Below are 19492 nucleotides of genomic sequence, written 5' to 3'. Positions count from 1 at the left end.
CAAACCCCCAGTTTGGCCAAACAGCAATACATGGTCTGTATAACCTGCAGGCTTACAGACTAAGGAAAATAAGCCCATGACTCCAAACTCAAAAGTTCCAGTAACTTCTCACTGGTAACTTCTGTCCCACTGGTCACCTACTGCACATTTCAGGAAGGGAGAGAGAACAGACACGGAGGGGATGTCTCTCATCTTCCTTCTGCTGAAAGGTGAGAAGCTGCACTTTTCCCCCAGCTGCCTCTTTCCTGTCCCCTTTACATGGTGCTGCAAGAGCTCCCTCTCCTGTTCCACATTTTGCATGCCAATTGGAAAAAACCTACAAACCACAATTATTCTGACAACAGGAGAACACTTGCATTCAGCAGCCTTTTTCCAAAAAGCTGCAATACTTGGCATTAAGATAGAAATACCCAGTGCAGCTGGCACACAATCCTTTCTGTGTTATGCATAGAAACAGTAAAATAGGACCCTCCAAGTGTGTACTTAGGACACCATACTGTAAGAATGAAAGGCCAATCCTAAAAAAACCCAGACACTGAAAATATTTGTATTTTATCAACTGGTTATCCACCACCAACTGCTTCTATGCCATAGGTCTTTATGATAAAATGTGCTTTTTCACAGAAGTTTGCACTGGAAAACCATGTTACAGGAAGCTCTAGGATCTTCTAGGCCTTGGTATTTTTTGAATTGAGACATTCATAAAAAGCTCAAAAAGGTTCTACAATACCTACAATCAGCTGTTATGAAGAAGTACTCTATTAATGGATAATGACTGAATTGGCTGAAAAAAAGTAATTCTAGTCTTTTGCATTCACAGAGTTTCATTAACACAGCTCAAGTAAAACCATCTGTTTCTCCTGCTGTAGATGAAAGAAGACAGACTGGGTATCCTACCTGGGGAATGTCCATCAGAAACTGGTGGGCTGTGTGTATGGTCGAGTCCTTGCTTCTCTCTGGCTTCTCTTCAGCCACCTTTAGTAGTTTTTCTGGTGCAGAGTCATTGACATCCTCTGAGTCAAAAGTCTGGAGCTCTGGCTCCAAGTCACCTGGTCCTAGAACCACAAAACTAATTACTTAGTGGAGACTTTGTGGATCACACATAATACAAGAAACAATGTTGTATCTTGACTCTTTCACACAGCATCTCATAGGCTTTGTAGTGCAGCTGATACTTTCTTTCAAAATAAAATTAAACATTCTTGCCAAATTTTAAGACATTTAATTCTAGGAATGGGATGAATACATCTTGCAACTCACTGGAACAGAAAACCATGCATTTCCTAATGCAAATTATTTTTCTGTCTTATAAACTTCTTGCCAGATAAAGTAATAGTTAGCAGATATTTAACATCTGAGAGTTCCACTGGTGAAGTACATTTATTGACTCTCATAGCCTCTATGACAGAATGATAGGAGGTATAAAGTAATTTGAGAAGTCAGAAAATCATCATTAAAAATTGTAATCTTTGTTTATCTTTTATTCTCTGATTTTTAATAGAACAGTTTTCTATAAATCAAAAATCAATTTACAAATAAAGAAATGGACTAGAGAGTTTATTACTGTTTCTACTGTACTACAATGTTTAACAACTCATTTCTTAAAAATTATTCTAAAAGAGAAAAAAAAGACATTGTAGGACATGTTTCAAAGACTAGTTTTTCAGAACACAGAGTTAGAGAATCATGTGGAAAAACAAGTAGACTGATTACATGCACACCTCTACCACAAATAGAGAGTCTAGCAAGAGCTCTAAGTGATTAAAGCTCGAGGGAGTGGGAGGCAAGAATGTAGGCTTGTAAAACTCGTCTCCCCTCTCCAGCCATCCTTTGTGTTGTTCAAGAAGAAAACTGTACAAAATTCCAAGCTATGATGTCATTTACTTAGAGTAATCAAAATGACAATTTCTATTGCAATTGGCAAGAGATACTTCTACCTAGCTTTCTTTTTTTTTGAAGCTGGGGGGGATATGTGGCTGACAAGTCAGACCTATCTTGTCTACCAACTTCTTCTGTTAGCTGCTCAGTTTTGTTTCCACTTAAGAAAGAAGGCAGTGAGAGTTTGGTGCTACCTCACCAAATGTTGTTCAGACCAGCTCCTCTACTTCTTGCTGGTTTGTTTTTTTGGGGATTTTTTTTCCAGAAGTTATGCATAAAGCAGTTGAGTTATGTGGTGCTGATGGTGGTGACACTGGAATGCATTGTTAAATGCCAATTAATTAAGTGAATTGGCACTGTGTTGAACAGCAGGGAAGTGTTTGCTTTTTATTTCATCAAAGTGGTGGATAAAGATTAGAAATCATTAACTTGAAAGAAAGCAGCAAACCCCTCTGTCACTCAATCAATTTAGCAAAGGCTAATGCTGGTTACTAGGCAGAAGTAAGAATACTGCTGCAGAGAAATCAATTTAGAGCAGGCATATAGCCTTATAAAACATATCCACTATGCAAATCTAAATACTTACATATACATCTAAAGATCCATATCAGCATGCATTTAGAATGCTTTTCAAGTTAATGTACCTGGAGGTTTAGTGGCAGAAGACTTCTTTTTTTCTGGCTTCAGCTCTTCAGTGTCAACTGCTCTTAGATCCTCATCCTGCATTTCTGTTTCCATTGCTGCATCTTCACAGTCTCCTTCTTCCTTTTCTTCAGGAGGCATAATAGGTTTCTCTTGCTCCTTACTAGCTACATCTGCACAAAGACAACAATACTTGTCAAGAGGAAAGTGGAAGGAGAAGTAGTCATGTGAGTCAAGTGCATCATGAGGCCACTGTATATCAGTATCAGTGAACTTAAGAGATCTGAGGCTCAAACCCCTGTTCTGTCTTTCACTCTGCTGTGCTGTGTCATGTCAGTAAGCTATTGCCTTGATTAGCTGAAGCAAGATTTGAAGAGAATAGATTGTAAAGATAAAATCCATTTTTTAAGTCAAAATCAGTATTTTCAGAAGTGCTATTGTTAGTTTGAATCTGACTGCCAAAGAGTAGCATTTATTGTAGTGAAATGGTGTGGCACCTTTAACCAAAGCATAACTTTAAAAAGCAAACAGGGAAAACTACAGCAAATACAAGTGTTTCAGGATTTGATTCTGCAATGACAACTCTTTACCCCCAGAAATACCACTGTACCATATGTCTGTGCATCATAGTGTTCAGAGCCTTGTTTAATATGTTCAAATGCATCAGCCTCCTCCACGTTTTGTTTAGGCTGAATTGTATCCTGCTTTGCATCACTGCTGGATTCCATGGTTCTCAGTCGCTTGTGGATGCGTTCATTGTGATCTCCCATCGAGCGCTCATTGTCTGCCTGGCCAGGTTTCCTCTTGAAACTCTGGAAAGGAACACATTAACACCATGAACTTCAAGAGAGGTGTAACCCACCACTAATGAGAACAGTGCTCTAACAAGGAGAAACTGAGTCCTGACTATTTGCTGGTTAATATTAAGACATTTAAACAAAGATGTAAAATAAGAGATGAACCTGTGTATTTTTCATGCTTTGCTTCTGAGAAGCCATCCGGGCCATGCGTGTGGATTCATGGCCTTCTGACTGATTTGCACTTGAAGCTCCAGTTCCACTTTCCTGAAAGAAAAAAAATGAATTTCAAGTGTAACTAAAAATAGAAACTACTGTAAACAAACTACAGATGTTAAACTGCAATGCTTTGCTACATTCTGTTCTGTATGACCAATGGCTCATAATTGCAAGTATAATTCTTATGGATAGCAGACAAGCCACTTCTACAGTTCAACAATTATCCTAAACTTACCTTTATAGCACTGAAAATGCAGGGTATCTACATGGTCTTTAAGGTTTTTTTCAGTAAACTGATAACTGGTATAAACTAAGGTCTTATACACAGTTCTTAAAACCTATGGCAGCAGTTCCCTGATTTCAACTTGAAAACATATTCACAAATTTAGCATTTTTTAACTCAGACACTTCCATATAATTTACCTCTTTAGACTCATCTCTTTCTGATGCCTCTCCAGCCAGCTCAACAGCACTGTCACTCTGCAGATTTTCTTGCCCAGTCTGCCCTTGTGTTTCATGCTCCATTCTTTCCTCAGCCTCAGGGATCTCTTCATCCATCTCTGAATTATCTTTATCCTCCTCTTCCTGAAATAACATCAGATTATGTTAACATTCTAAAAAACATTGAGAACTGATAACTGTGTTATTGAAAAGTGCTTAAAGAAAATACAGTTACAAGACACAGTCAGGATGGCTTAACAAAGGGAAAGGCCTGTTTAACTGGATATGATGAGGTCACTGGCCTAGCAGATGAAGGGAAGGCAGTGGATGCAGTTTCTCTGGATTTTTAGTAAGGCTTTTGATAGTGTCCCTCACAGCATCCTTTTGGACAAGTTGTCCAGCTGTGGGATGAGTGGATTCACAGTGTGCTGGGTGGATTCTAGGGCTAAAATAGTTGTAGTGAATGGGATTTCATCTGGTGACAGTCACCATTGCTGTTCCTTGGGTTTCAGCTCCAGGACTAGTCCTGTTCAATGTATTTATCAATGAGCTGGATAAGGGAATTGAATGCTCCATTAGCAAGTTTGCTGATACAAGTTGGGAGGTGCTGTGGACTCTCTTGAAGGACAAAGGCCCCTTGCAAAGGAATTTGATTGATTGGGGTAGTGGACCATGATTAAGGGGATGAAATTTAACAGGTCCAAATGCTGGATTCTGCACGTAGGACAAAGTAACACTGGACTCAAGCATAGACTGGAAAGAGGAATGGTTGGAGAGCAGCCCTGCAAAGGGATCTGGGGATGCTGGCCCACAGCAGGCTCGGTGTGAGTGAGCCCTGAGCCCTGGCAGCCCAGAGGGCAATCCCCTTCCTGGGGTGCATCAAACCCAGGAACACCAGCTGCTCAAAAGAGGTGCTGAATCCGTTGTATTCAGCATTGGTGCAGCCTCACCTGAGTGCTGTGGGCAGTTCTGGGCCCCACAAGTTAAGAAGGATGTGAAGGTCCTTAAATGTGGCCAGAGGGCAACAAAGGTGGTGCAAAAGCTGGAAGCAATGTCCTATAAAGAGTGGCTAAGGAACTTGGGCTTGTCTAGTTTGGAGAGAAGGAGGCTGAAGGGTGGCCCCATTGCTCTCTGCAACTTCCTGAGGAAGGGACATAGAGAGGTGCTGAACTCTTCTCCCTGGTACCCAGTGACAGGATGCATGGGAATGGTCATTAGGACTTTACTATCACTTCTTTACTGAGAGGGTGGTCAAACACTGGAAAAGGCTTCCTACAGAGGTGGCCAATGCCCCAAAACTGTCACTGTTTAAGAGGCATTTGGGCAATGTGCTTAATATTATGCTTAAATTTTTGGTCAGCCCTGAAGTGGTCAGGCAGTTGGACGAGATGATCTCTGTAGGCCCCTTACAACTGAAATAGTCTGTTCCATTCTAACACAAGGCAGCAGGAGGAGGAGGCAGCAGGAACACAGATAGCAGAAACACATGTTTAATAAGCCTAGTTCTTGTTATCTTGATGAAGACTGTACTAACATTGTATCTATTCAATGTCAAATTTGTTGCAGAGTATCACAGAGCACATCCATTTCTTAAATCTTGTATAAGGCAATTAAAGAAATTCACACTTTTATTTATTACACTGTACCTGAGGTTGAAGGCCTTGGTCTTCATTAGGGATTCCCTTATCTTCAGAAGATTCATTTTTTTTCTCATCAGGTGGTTGTGACTCTTCTTCTTCTTCTTCTTCTTCTTCTGCATCCTCAGTGTTCCCTGCCTTTTCTTCTTGATCATGAGCATCTTTGTCTCCTTCATCTTCCTTCTCCTCTTTGTCTTCAGAAATGCCTTCTTCAGTTGCTTTTGCATCTTGATCATCTTTTTCTGTCTCACCAGTATCCTCTTCATTCTGGTCTTCTCTCTTCTCTGCCTCATTTAAATCTACAGGTTTCTCATCTATTTCAAAATCATTCTCTTCTTCTGGATTAAAAAAAAAAATCAGAAAGGTATATAAAACTTTCAGTGAAGAATAGAGACAGTGAATATTACAGATATTTGGAATAAAACTGCCCAGCCTATCAAAAACCCAGAAAATACTGAGTTCTGTACACAGAATCTGTGTTTTCTATAGCCAGATAATTCCTTTAAGTCACAGTTGATTTCTATCTAGCAGTACAGCAGGATGAATTCCTAGTAACTTCCTTTAACCTAATATTCCTGAGCGTCAACTGACTTTTAAGAGTACAAATATTTGAAGGTATGGTAGAAAAAAAATGAAACCACAAAAGCAACTGGACAATTAAATAAGGAGATTCCAGCCTAAGTTAGGCTGTATCACTTGGAAAACATGAGAAAGCATGCTCCACAGTGTGCATGAAAGGGAAGCAAAGGAAAATGTTGTGATGCTGACTTCTTGTCTGGCCTGCATTTGGTATGTTGGTATTTTGATGCACAAATGAATTTGCATCTTCTTGGTGGTTATACAGAATCCTACCACCATGTCTCTTCTTTCTGCAGACAAAAGGGTTCCTGATCTGATTGTCCCCCCAACTTCCATATGGCTTTCATCTAGGAATCTGTAGAGATTTTCAGCTGTACCTTCATCCTCCTCATCATCACTCTTCTCATTACTTTCCAGATTCAAATTATCAGGAAGGTCCAAAGGTTCAACTTCAGGCTCCTTTTCTTGCTGGCCATGATAAGGATCTACTTCATTCTCATCATACTCACGCTGTCAGCAAAAGAATGGGGGAAAAAATAACAGGCATGGATTAAGTGGGAGGATAGGCAAAGGTAAGAAACAAGATACTACTGTATTCTCTAGGACAAAGAAATACTGGATACAGTGTTACATTCTGATCAGTTAAAAGTGGATTTCCAGTGGTACACATACTCATGCATGAAGAGCAGAAACATTAATTTCAGCAAATGCATTTACATAAATTGGTGGTACTTACAACCAGCATGTTTTGTGTTCAAAAGCCAATTTTCCTAGCTGAAACACTCTACAGAGAATATGCACTCTTGGAGATGCTAAATGTACTCTTGCATACTAAGGTGTTTCTGTTGCTAAATACAGCAGAATTAGAGTTTAAAGCTTTGTCCATCAAACATCAATTCAGTGTAAAGCCTGTTTTGGCAACCATTACAGGTTCAGGGTACTGAAAAAAAAATCCTTTCTGGAATATGAATCAGAAAATGAATGTGTATTATAATGGATACAGTATGGTTTACTTTTATCTCGGAAATGAACTAACTTTTTTTTCAGGGCATTTCATGATTAAAAAAAAAAAAAAGCATTTAAAATTCTCAGAAACACATAGTATGAGCAACAGAGTGTGGTTTAACAGCAAGATACTCCATGTAGTCCAAATAATTTTTACCTCATCAATTTGTTCATGGATTTTCTCTTTATTTCCACTGTCCTCTTCCTGTTGCTCTTTTTCCTCATTCTTGGGAGGCTGTTTTTTATTATCCTTGTTTCCTGTCCCCAGATTGTCATCTTTTGCAACGAGCTCTGAATCCTCCTATTAATAAATCCAAAAGAAACTCAATTATTTTATCCTAAAAAAAAAAAAAAACCACAAAAAAAAAAAAAAAAACCACAAAAAAAAAAAAAACCACAAAAAAAACCCAACAAAAAAGACAACACTCAACTGAACTTACTCCCTGAAATTATCCCCTTCTAAGGCAAAGAGCTATGAGAGGCAATTCCCATTCTAGGTCACATTAAGTTAGCAGAGTTCAATTCCTTTGATACTTTTTTCTCCCACCCTGTTCCTTATTACCTCATCCATTCCTGGTCCAGTTTCTTCTGTTTTACTACTAGCATCTTCATCATCATCATCATCATCTTCATCATCCCCCCAGAGCCTTTCATCTAGTTTATCATCAGCTTCAGCATTATCAAGATTTCCCATCTGCTTATCCAGTTCCTCCTCTTCATCTGAATTTTCCTCATCTTCTGTGTACAGTTCAGAATGTGTTTCAGTACAGAAGAAAGAAAGCTAATGTTTTTGTTAACTTTAGAAGCAAATAAGCAATCATACTTTGAACCTTAATTTTATCACCCCATTCAGTTAATTGATATATGTTGAAAAGGACACACATGCACATGTTATAGGAAAGCTTCAACCATTACTGGACTGATCTATAACTTTTCTTGTAAGTTTGCCATAGTGGAAGAACCAAACCTTTTTTCTCCCGTTCTCCATCATGCATCTTTCCTTCAAAGTCTTCAGACATTTCAATTGCATTGTCTTCTCCTTCAATATCTGGTTTAGAATCTTGATCCTCTTTCTCCTTCTCTTCCCCTTTTTGAAAACTGTCTTCTATCTAAATCATTGGTAAAGCAAAAAATTACAATGGATCTTGCCTATATATTAAAAGCTTCACAAACACACACAAACATATTGTGATATTAAAAGTATCACAACAATATTTATAAACTGATATGCAAAGATAAAAGCCAACATAAATAGTAGACTGAAGATAATTTCATGTTTCTTTTTACCTAAGACATCCACATCATGGATTTCAAGAGCTTTTTCAGCTTTGCTTCAATTAAACATCAACCCCAATTAAAAGATCAACCCCAAACACTTGCCTGATCTTCACTTTCTATTTTGTCGCTCACATCCTTCTTGCCTTCTCCTTCTCCAATACCACCATCCTCATAGTCATGGAACTCTGTTGCTCCCTCTCCTGCTTCATCTTCAAGTAACTCTTTTGGCAGACAAAATCCCTGCAAAGGTGAACAGAAACTCAAAATCTTCCTCAGTAGCAAGTACATTTTTCAGCTTACTTTCTACTCAAGACTTTTATGCACTAACTATATGCTTGCCATATATCCACTGTTACCTCTAATAACTTACCTTCAGAGCAAGCTCTGTAAAAATGCTGGTTAGAACAGAAAGCAGTTTCCCAGTACTCCTGTGAGATGCCAGTGAAATGGTGAGGTAGAACAGGATGAGGTCTGAATATTTGCAGAGCATGGGCTTTAGACGCACCAGCAAATAGCAGCACTGGTTGAAGAACTACAGTTAAAACAAAAAACCAGCTGTCAGTCATTACTTGTACTCACTGACATGCTCCTCAGAGAGGCTCATGACAGTGACTGAAAACAGATGCTCAAAGCAGAAATACCAGCAGGTGAGTTTAGGTACAATTTCTAATGTTTCTGGAGCATTTTGTAGATTTTTCACAAAAACTCTGTCTTCTCACTACAGGAATGTCTGGCTTTTGCACTACAGAAGACTACTTTTATTTGTCCAGTTTCTCACATACTTCTAAGGCACTGGGCAAGAAGAAGCAATATTTAACCATATTTAACCAGCAAAGTAGTTACAATTCCAAATCTCTCAAGACTCCTAAGCCAAAAAATTCATGAAAATAAAAATTTTACCTTATGTTTATATGAAGTGCAGTCTTCCCTATAAGATTTCAGGATCTCCAGGAGTTCTGAAACACCTAAAATTGCCCTCTGCACATGTAAAGCCTCCAAATCAGCAGAAAGATCTTCATCCAAAAGTTTAGTTATATGTCCAGCTTTAATCACATCAAGTAAGGCTGCATCCTCTTTGTTTGAAACACATTTAAAAAATGGAGATCAAGTCAGGCATTTCTAAAAACGTTACAGCTAGCAATCTAGAAATAGCCACCCTACTGTTTAAATACACAATTTCTATTAAAATAGCAATTTCCTTGTGTATTGGTGACTCTGACACACACTATTTAAGAAATTAAGGTTTGCATGGTTTAAACTCTTCTGCTCCCCACTCAAGTATATTGACAAACTTACCATTTTCCTCCGAAGATTTTTCTTCCTCTTTCCCACCTTCCTGTTTTCTCTCTACCAAGCACTGAACAGCATACAGAACAGCACGGATAACAGTTTCCACTTTTGTTGAGAATTGCTCCACAAACTCTTCATCTGACTGCTGATTTCCTTTTGAACCATAACACAGGCAGTTTTACATGCTTGTAAACATCAGATTACAGGTTCCTATGTTTCCTTTATGCAAGGACAATGACAGCACTATGCAACTTTTACTACACAGTTCTACCAAAATCTCCTTGCTAATCCTGACCTACAACTACTACACAGGATCCATCACTAACAGAGATGGCAAAAAAATTATACTTCACAAATAAAGTCTGGAATAAATTTTACAAGTTTTAATTTCATGAAGTTTTTGGATATCAGAAGGAACACAGGGCCACCTTCAGCAATAACCAAACTGATAAATTCTTGTGTCTTTACCAACATTACAAATCAGGTGGACAAAAATGGTCCTTACCAATGCAATTTGACACGGAAGCAAGAAGCTGTGTTTTCCAGGCTGTGAAGTGTGAAGATGTATTATTAACTTCTTCTTGTATATACTTTAGGCTCTTGATTAGGGTCATCTGATTTGCAGCTTCCATGTCTTGCCCATTTGGAAGAAACAGGGACTCTATGCTTTGTAACTGGGCTGAGACTTCCAGCAAACAACTCACAGCTGATATGCAAACTTCAAAGTCTCTCCTGCAACAGAAATACCATAATACTAAAAGAAGAACAAACAGTCCAACTTAAGATTAAACCTTTTCTTGGACATGGATAAGGGAGAAGCAGCATACCTCCATCCTGAATTTATTAAATAAAAGATTTGACAAAAAGCTTATATTCACACTGTTTGGAGCAGGGAGAAAATTAGAAGATTGTTATTAAATAGGCTAAAAATGTATTTTAAAATGAAAATTTCTTCATTAAATTTATATTTTAAATTCACCTCATTAGCTAAGGAGCTATGGGGATAAAATCCTGAGAGACCAAAGACAAAGTAGGAAGCTGAGACAGAAATTTTTTTCACTTGTCAAGAGAGTGGGAGAAGACATACATTTCTTTAAAGAGTCAGGCACTGCATTTTGCAAAAAAAATGAACATGAAAATGTTTGAATAGCATCTGAACCCATTTTTCAATATATGCATAGGTGAAAATTTTCAAAATTACTTCACACATATTATGTGAACATAATGAAGAGATGTCCATGTGTAGAACTCACCAGGAATAAAAGGAGGTCTCACATGACTGTTGTCTTATTCTGTCCACCTCTGCTTTCATGGCCTTCACATGTGCTATCATTGCAGTCAATTGTGTAGCTACCTGCAGCCACAACTGATCCTTATTTCGCATCCTGCATCCAGGAGGCAATTGCTCAGCTGCTACTGGAGACAAGTGTTTTAGATCTGAGGGGATCAGGTCAGGTATTCCCGCAAGAACATTTCCCATTTCAGGGACTGGACCCTGAGGAACGTTGGGTTTGACATCGGTCCTTTCACTGTCGTTGCACCTGGCTGACTCTTCTTTTGGGCAGCACTGGATGAACCAAGAGAGCTCCTCGAGAACCATCACACACTGCATGCAAAGTTGCTGCAGTCTGTCTGTCCAGCGTTGAATACTGTCTTGAGGAGGAAATGCTGCATTGTATTCTCTGTCAGCAGTCAACCTAGAATCTATCTCTTGTATACAACTCAGGAGTTTCCTAGTTTAGAAGAAAGAAAGTGAAGTTATAACCACTGAGTTTTATGTTGTACTTCCTTTTTAAAAGCTCTACCTTTAACTAAATTAATTAAAAAAAAAATTAGATAATAACTTCTCCTGGAAAAACTAAAACAATCTTTTTTTTTTAAAAAAAAGGTTGGTTAATTAGTGATTTTTTCCCTCCCTGAATTATGAAATGCTACAAAGCCCTGGAAATCTGATTTGCTATGAAAGTCATAGTAATGCAGATAAATGTCCTGTAAGTTTTGTTGTTCCTGTGACTGTAAAGCTGAGCAGTTTGTTTAGTTGGGATTTTCTGTTTATTCTTTTTTTTTTTCAAGTTTCCTGGGGTTAGAATAAATTTTGCACCAGTAATCTCCAGTCCAGAATTCCTTCTCTGTACAAAGGTACTAGCTCCTAACCTGAATTCTACAAGTTTTATGGACTACAGTGTGCTAAGCACAAATATGCTCAACAAAGGTGGCATTTGCTAATTTTTGCTCCGATGACTAAAGCAATGAAATGAAAGATCACATAGAGTAAGAAAGATTCTTACACATGTTTCCTTTTACAGTTTTGACACAACATCCAGTATTGTCCCACCTTTCTAGAATTTTTCTTTGTAAGCTGTTGGTGCTTTATTTATTTTGGCTCAAAATATCATCCAGATAATTTATTTGCTCCAGGTCAAGCCAACAACTTGAATGTAAACAACATTAACTTAGGCCAATACCAAATGAGAGAGATATAACAACCTGTAAGTTTAATGGTTTAACTGTGTAATTAACTACAGAAATTAGTTCACATATATGCCTTACTTGTTCTACAAAATTATTTTGATTTTAAAATACTGGCTGCAGTGATAGGCTAAACTTAAATCTTTTCTATCTAGGCTTAATTGAGGGGAGGAGAAATATAGGGAAGCAGAGGAAAAAGTTGTTATTTTCTGCCTTATTTTCTGTCTTTCTTGAACTGATTTGCTCTCTGTCAAAACTTCTTTCCAACATTTCAGTGCTGGAAGATAGAAAATACCTGAGTAAGATCCACTGTTCCGTCACCGCAGTAAGAGATCGCCTCTGTCTCACGAGCATCTGCATGAGGTGTGCAGTGAACCCTTTGCAGCGTTCAATGCTGCCTAGTCCAATATCCTAAACAAAACAGAGACAGATAAAGAGGGAGGGAACAGTTAGATCAATGAGAAAACAGCAGACTCTGTGCCTCCATTTCACTGAGCAGGCTGAAAGATTATGGCTTAATTGAGCAAGTCTTAATATGCAGACTAGAGTTTCAACTACTAAAGCTTCTGCATCTTCCATATATCCTGCATACAAATTTGCCTTTCAAGTAACTTCTGCAACAGTCACTCACATTACATTTCACTCCACTGCAGCAATTCTTATCAGGAATTCGGTTCCAGTATTAAATCTACCTTACATAAAAAATGATTAAAAGCTGAAGAGTTACCAGCCTACATTCATGACCAATGCTACAACCATTCGTTTTAGTAGATATACTGACAATTACTTTCACTCTTTTCACTATAAGTGGTCACATCTTAAAGCTTGGAATAAATGGTCACAACACAGAGCAGTCACATTTCACATTCCACTATTTGTATCCAGTATCAGGTGTGACTTTGATAAGATCATGTTGTAAAACAAGAGGTAAAGCATAGTGAGAGGAAGAACATCTGGAAAAGGTGCTTTTTTTTTGAAATTCTGGAAAAGTGGTTCTGGTTTGGCAGAGCTCATTTGTCTGTTCTGCTGGTTTTAGACCAATCTTTAAAGGAAGAAATATATTAGCACTTTTTGTGCTGGACATAGACTCCCATTACGCCCAATCATAAACATCAACTGATTTCTTCAAGAACACTGAGTAACACTGGGATTATTTTCCTTACAAGTTTGGATTCAGCATTTCATGAGTTTCTTCATGCACAAAAATTAGGCAATTAGGGATCTGCTGGGATGAAAGACACTGCACATTGAACAGATCATTAACTTCTTTCCCTAAACTTATTTTGTCCCTACAAAAAGGGAAAGCTACGGAAGTGTCATATTCATTATCATATTACACAACACAGCATTATCTCCCATTACTTTTTTACTACTGGAAATTTCAGTCCAAGCTGGTAAAATGAAGTTAAGAGAACTAATATTCTGGTTTTACTTTGCTGGTTTTACCTTGGCAGGTGCTAACAAGGCTGTCTGGAGCCGAGAGTGACGTGCAAGTGACCGATAGAAGTACTTCTGGCATCCATCCCAGGCTGAAGAAATCTCTGCCAGCAACCTGGCAGAGCACAAGCAAGTATGGTATTAAAAAGTACCTCAGCATGCTGGAGCCACCAGGTCAGCTCTTCAGCACAACCATTTTGCCTGAAATTTGTTGTTTTGAAAATGCATCGATCTTGCAATTCTTCATTTTCTCTAAAAATATTCTAGTTTTAAGAATTAAAAACATTTAATTTAAAAAATAAATTCTAAGGAAACCCTAAGGCAATTGCAGCAAGATCTCTATTTTTGAATACCATTCAATGCTTTAGTAGTGATATTGTTTTTCTTCCCCTCCATGTAGCTAAATCCAGCTTCATACAGAAGCCTTTCTTTTCACCCTGATACATAAACTAAATGCTTACATCACAGGACAAAAACCAGCATGTCTCAATGACAAAAAAGCACTTGTTGACAGAAAAACAATTTAAAAAAAATCTGAAAAAACATCTTTGCCCTAGGAAAGCTTTTCCAGTAATGCCCACTTTGAAGTACATGTATTTTCTACTGAAATATCCCATTATTTAATGAAGACAAAACAATGAAGAAATCCCTGAAAATCATAGCTCACCTTCAATAAAATCATTAGCAGTTTACGCTCTAATGTACTGCTAGCAAAGCATCCCAGGCAAGGCTGGACAGTGGAGGGCTAACTGAAATCTAATTCATGGAAAGAATGAAACTGAGGGTACAGCTGGTAAAGTGCAAAAATAGAAAAAAAAAAAAGAAAAAACTCCCAAATCCTTGCTCAACTGTACATACCAAACTGAGATGTAATGGGAGGAAGGGAATATGCAAAATCCTAAATTAATTATTACCCAGAAATCCCAGTGTAAATCAACACGCCATAAATTCTATGTATTACAGCTGCAATTCACACAATCTGAGGGTAAGAAGTCCTGTGTACATACGTGGCATCCAGTTCATGGGTACAATCCACTGCAGCCAATGCACTACACAGGTCCAGTGGGCGGAGGTAGAGAACTTCCTGGCAGTCTTTTGAACGGGACCAAGAGAGACCTTTCCGGTACGACAGACCTGGAACAGTATTTCAGCACACATCCTTTGGTGCCCTCATTTCTTGTATGAAAAATGTCACTCACGCAGTTGGTAGTAAGACATCACATGTTCTTATTTGGACAAATCTTTGAACATGCTACAAGTTTTGTAATGTAAGAACACATTGTAGCTGTGCTATCTTGAGCTGAACATAGTTGAACAACACAGCTGAAGTAAGGCTAACATAAACCTGTGTACATTAAGGACTTTTCACTGTCCCGTGTCTTTTAAGAAAGCTGAGTTAGAGATAATTTTTAAGACATGAAAAGGCTGATGAATGAGGAGGGTAAAGGTGTTACCTTACATCAGATTATGGTGGGTTTAGATATATTGGCAAAGATAGTAAAATGCTCAAGAACTGTACTTTTAAACCAAGCCCATTTTTAGTGGAAGCTCACCTGTTTTAGCAAGGCTTTTAAAGAGATCTGACAAAGCCCGTTGCTTTTGCATCTGAATATGCTTTGCCTCTGATTTCTGCTTCTCCTTAGTTGCTGTCTGATCAAATGTTAAACTTTGCAGTTCAGCTACAGAAACAATAATACCACCTGTATAGAAGACAGCAGACAAAGGTATGAGATGGAAATTTTAATGTACACAAAGCAGCTCTAAGAAGACAATTACATATCTGCACTTTTTCCTGATTTGTTACATTTATGTTATAGAGGTCAACTCTGGTATGGAAATCACAAGAAAACCTAACCTGTGAACTGGTCGAGATTTTCCACCAGGTTTAAGAATGTATCATTTTCTGTAACTGCGGTACACATTTTCTTCATTTTCTTTGTCAGCTTAGACAGACAATACTGAAGAGATTCTGTATGAAATGTAATGACACCCTGACATTCTGGGAGTGCTCTCTGAAAAAAAATGGAAGAAAATGATACACAAATACTCAAAGCTCTCGTTTAATCCCTAGGAGTAAATCACTTTTAAAAGAGGGCTAAATTCTGCATTCATCTGAAACCCCAAAACATGTTCATGTGATTCTTTCATCAGTTCAGGAGCAACACTTGAGAAAAATCATAACACATGTATGTCAGGCAGACATTAGTTTTGAAAACAGTCCAGCAAATGAAAGATGCTGTGATCTTACTGTCTTAGGTATTTGTCATTACCTCTATGAAAAAGGTAATCACTGCTTCAGGTCAGCTTCCTCTGCCTTCCCAGTTTAAAGACATTAACCTAAACCACTAATATCCCCAGGGTGTCAGGTAAGAACACTCTTACTTACTTTCCAATAGACATGAATTTTGTTTTTAAAGAACAAAAAAAAACAGTGTGCAAGCAGAAATTATTAAATAACAGAATTAATTCCCCAGCATATTCAAAGATTTTCAATTTTTTTTCAATTTTAATTGTTTGAATGTATCTTCTTTAAGGAATGAATACAACATGGAACTTAAAAGGGTTATTTGTTTCACTTCTTGAACTATCAGTAAAAGGCTTACAAATCATTGACCAACAAACAAAACACTCAATCAAACACATTAGATTTGCATTAAATTTCCGCCTCCTTGCTATACCCTCCTGTACAGGACATGAGCAAGATCAGCCCTGCTCCTGGTCTGAAGAAACTGAACAAAGCTGAGGGTAACTCAGCATTTCCCACTCCCCACCAAATTCTGATGGGTTATGATTGTCTCCTTGCATCTTGTTAATAAAAACTAATAATATGAATAGGAATCTCTTTCAGGAAGAAAATTAGCTGACTTCCTCTCTGAGCTGGGCAAATTATTTAGAGACATACTAAACAGACTCTGTGGAGCAGGATTTACCATGCATCAGCTTGTCCAAGGCCAACGTTCAACAGTCCACAAACTGTCAGTCAACAGCAAACATATGACAATATAGTGCATTCCCTCTTCAGTATCCAAGCCAAAAGTGATTTAGTATTTAATCAGAGCTCATATACACACAAATCCTACAGCTACATCATTATTTGTTTGGGTCCTTGCTTAGGAAAAAAATGGGTAATAATAATTTCAACTCCCAGGCTATTTTACTTCACTAGTAGGGAAGTAACAAATTGCTGCAGACAATATGTAAGCAAATGGGAGATGAAATGTGTAACAGCCTCATCTCTGGGTATCAGAGCACAGACATAGTGCCAGATCAGTACAGACCATGCTTGTCACTCCATGCTGCATTCCCACCCATCTGCAGTGTTGCATAACACTGAACACAAGTAAGACCAAAAAAGTTTATGATCTATTCAACAGATCTGACACTTACATAAGATTTTCCTGCATAAATCGGTGAAAAGCAATGTACAGACAAGAATAGAGAAACTGTTCTTCCCACACTTAGAATAACTAATTCAGTCACCTTGGTAACATCTGTTCTAGCAGACAGAACCTTTCTCAATGTGTTGTTTAGCCTCTGAATTTTGGTTTCTTTGTCGTCAGATTCTTCTTGCTTTTGCATGCAGTCCAGCTGCTCTTCCTTACCAATTTCCACCAAGGCAGGCTGACATGGCTCATCCAGAACAACTTCAAACTTCTTCATGAATTTAAAGAGAGTTCTAATTACCAAATGAAAGCAAAGAAGTTACTGGGTTTTGTAATCCTGGAAATCTCTCAGCTGCTGGAAATAAATGTTTTCACTGTGTTATGAGCAGAAGAAAAATTTCTGCATTCAAATGTAATATCATAGAGCAATCAATCTAGAAGGAAGGTTTCAAAAGAGGGAGCTTTATTTTAAGTTCTGACTTACCTGCGTATTTTTTCAACTGATTGCTTTATAGCCCAGAAGCTGACATCATTCCACCTGGAAATCTTCACAAATTCCTATTAGGAAAATAAATTATCAATGGGATTACATATGTAAATGAAATTAAGTATTTCCACATCAAAGAGGATCTTTAAATCTAATCAGCTACGATGAACTGGTAGCCTTAAAATGCAAAGCACTTTAATAAGTGAGCAAATTATTGCACAGGCATCTTATACATATTTGCACTGCATAAAAAACTGCTGCATAGCTAGATGTTGTGAAATGAACAGGGACTTCATCCCTGGGTAGAAACCTTCATGGATAAATGGGACTGATCAAACATTAAAGCTTTCAATCAACCCCTCCCCCACCTCAAGAATTAATTCTTGCCAAAGAAAATGTTACGTTTAGTAGGGATTTCAGTGGCCAACAGAACTATTATAGACAAATTCAAATAATATCTGCCCCACTGTTCCTTTGATTAGACCAATACATTGTCTGAGCCAAGTTTCCTTTTACCTTAAGTTCCTTTTCTATGGGCTGACGAAGTTCAGTGATTTTGGCCTCAACACACTCTGAAAACTGCTTATAGTAATTGTATAGATTCCACAGGATGCTGCACAGAACATCTAGAAGGGAGAAGGGACAGATAATAACGATAATCATCATCATGATCCTTCTTTTACAAGAGGGCATTTTTCAGTATCATTACAATAAATACACCCCAGCTCTTTTTGGAATCTTAGCAACACCGAATGATGGGGTAAATTGGCCAACAGGAAAACAGTAACACAGCCCTATTGGCTTGTTTTTCTGAGCTCAGGGACCTGTTTGGAAAGTCTGGAACACTTGATTGCAAGATTGCTGTACAGATAACTCATCAGAGGTAATGCTAACAACTTACCCTTTTCTGCTACTTGAGGCATCAGCAAGACATGGCAGTGGAAAACCAACAGTACTTGGAGCCGTGCATGGAACTCTCCTAGAGTAGAGCCTTCAATGAAAGCCTGTAATGTGCTGACCAGTGTTTTCAGATCCATTTGCTCAGTTCCTGAACATTGCACCAGAAATTTAGAAAGAAAGTGAGAGAAAACAAACAAACAAAAAAAAATCTGCTTGAAAATTGTTGTTTGGTCTTTATAACTTTCAATTAAATATTGTGTTTCAATTAGGAAAAGTTCAAAACAGAATAGAAAGGGGCAGAGAGGGGAAGAATTCTGATTTAATAATAAGTAAAACTAACAAATGCCATGCTGGAAGAAAGGAAAGGGAACAAGAAGGCATTAAGATAGTGACTGAAAAGGTCAGTTATATGTTGAATTTCAGAATCCACTGAGTACTTTCAGAATACTTGCTATTCTCTATGAATGAATGGCTTTTTCAGTCATGATAAGCAACAGCACAAATAAGTCACTGCCAGTTCCTTAACTCCTCAAAGTCATGAGGACAGAAATAGATCAGAAGAATCTGGTAGAGAATACAGTGTCTTTAGAGTATTATCTGTGGAAGAAGACATGTTGTCCTCTTGGAGATGTAATATAACTGAAGGATCTGAAGCTCATCAAGTGCATTAAGTAGTCATGAGATTGGAAACTTGGCCTCAAGCCAGAGGATACTGCTTTCATCTTTACAATTCCATTAAATTTGGGGGAGGCAAGGAGCTGCCCCTCATTCCCCTATTTTATGTAACATGAACACATGCAGACAGATTTGCTAAGAACAGTATGGACCAAAACCTACTTACTCTAAGAATTCTTTAGGCTTTATACAGAATGTTAAAAGCAGTTCAGCTGGGATATGAATTATGCTTTCTGCAGCTAAAAAAATGAGGTGCCTTTTCCATTTGCAGATGGAGGCCTCCTACCCTCCAAATCTGTTTGAAATGTTTGTATATGCATGACATACAGCTATCACAATTCTATGTTCTGTTAAGAGGCTTTTTACAGACATCTT

General features: G+C 38.0%; 1 protein-coding gene across 1 annotated transcript in view; it reads right to left on the bottom strand.

The window, feature by feature from the left end:
- The window catches only part of MDN1 (midasin AAA ATPase 1), a 94138-nt gene that overhangs the window by 7242 nt on the left and 67404 nt on the right, over window positions 1-19492 (bottom strand). The window contains exons 70-94 of the mRNA XM_053939683.1: window positions 18444-18590; window positions 18059-18168; window positions 17540-17613; window positions 17153-17348; window positions 15528-15684; window positions 15226-15372; window positions 14680-14806; window positions 13682-13787; window positions 12531-12646; window positions 11020-11499; window positions 10272-10498; window positions 9773-9919; window positions 9377-9549; window positions 8847-9008; window positions 8575-8716; window positions 8166-8303; window positions 7761-7936; window positions 7356-7499; window positions 6571-6703; window positions 5624-5952; window positions 3960-4121; window positions 3483-3584; window positions 3131-3332; window positions 2523-2693; window positions 898-1055 (exon numbers count right to left, since the gene is read on the bottom strand). Coding sequence (XP_053795658.1) covers window positions 898-1055; window positions 2523-2693; window positions 3131-3332; window positions 3483-3584; window positions 3960-4121; window positions 5624-5952; window positions 6571-6703; window positions 7356-7499; window positions 7761-7936; window positions 8166-8303; window positions 8575-8716; window positions 8847-9008; window positions 9377-9549; window positions 9773-9919; window positions 10272-10498; window positions 11020-11499; window positions 12531-12646; window positions 13682-13787; window positions 14680-14806; window positions 15226-15372; window positions 15528-15684; window positions 17153-17348; window positions 17540-17613; window positions 18059-18168; window positions 18444-18590 — 4226 coding nt within the window. The remainder of the gene's footprint in view (window positions 1-897; window positions 1056-2522; window positions 2694-3130; window positions 3333-3482; window positions 3585-3959; window positions 4122-5623; window positions 5953-6570; window positions 6704-7355; window positions 7500-7760; window positions 7937-8165; window positions 8304-8574; window positions 8717-8846; window positions 9009-9376; window positions 9550-9772; window positions 9920-10271; window positions 10499-11019; window positions 11500-12530; window positions 12647-13681; window positions 13788-14679; window positions 14807-15225; window positions 15373-15527; window positions 15685-17152; window positions 17349-17539; window positions 17614-18058; window positions 18169-18443; window positions 18591-19492) is intronic.

This window comes from Vidua chalybeata, chromosome 3, assembly GCF_026979565.1.
Source record: "Vidua chalybeata isolate OUT-0048 chromosome 3, bVidCha1 merged haplotype, whole genome shotgun sequence".
NCBI classification, from domain to species: domain Eukaryota; kingdom Metazoa; phylum Chordata; class Aves; order Passeriformes; family Viduidae; genus Vidua; species Vidua chalybeata.
This window is presented reverse-complemented; position numbering and strand designations above follow the sequence as displayed.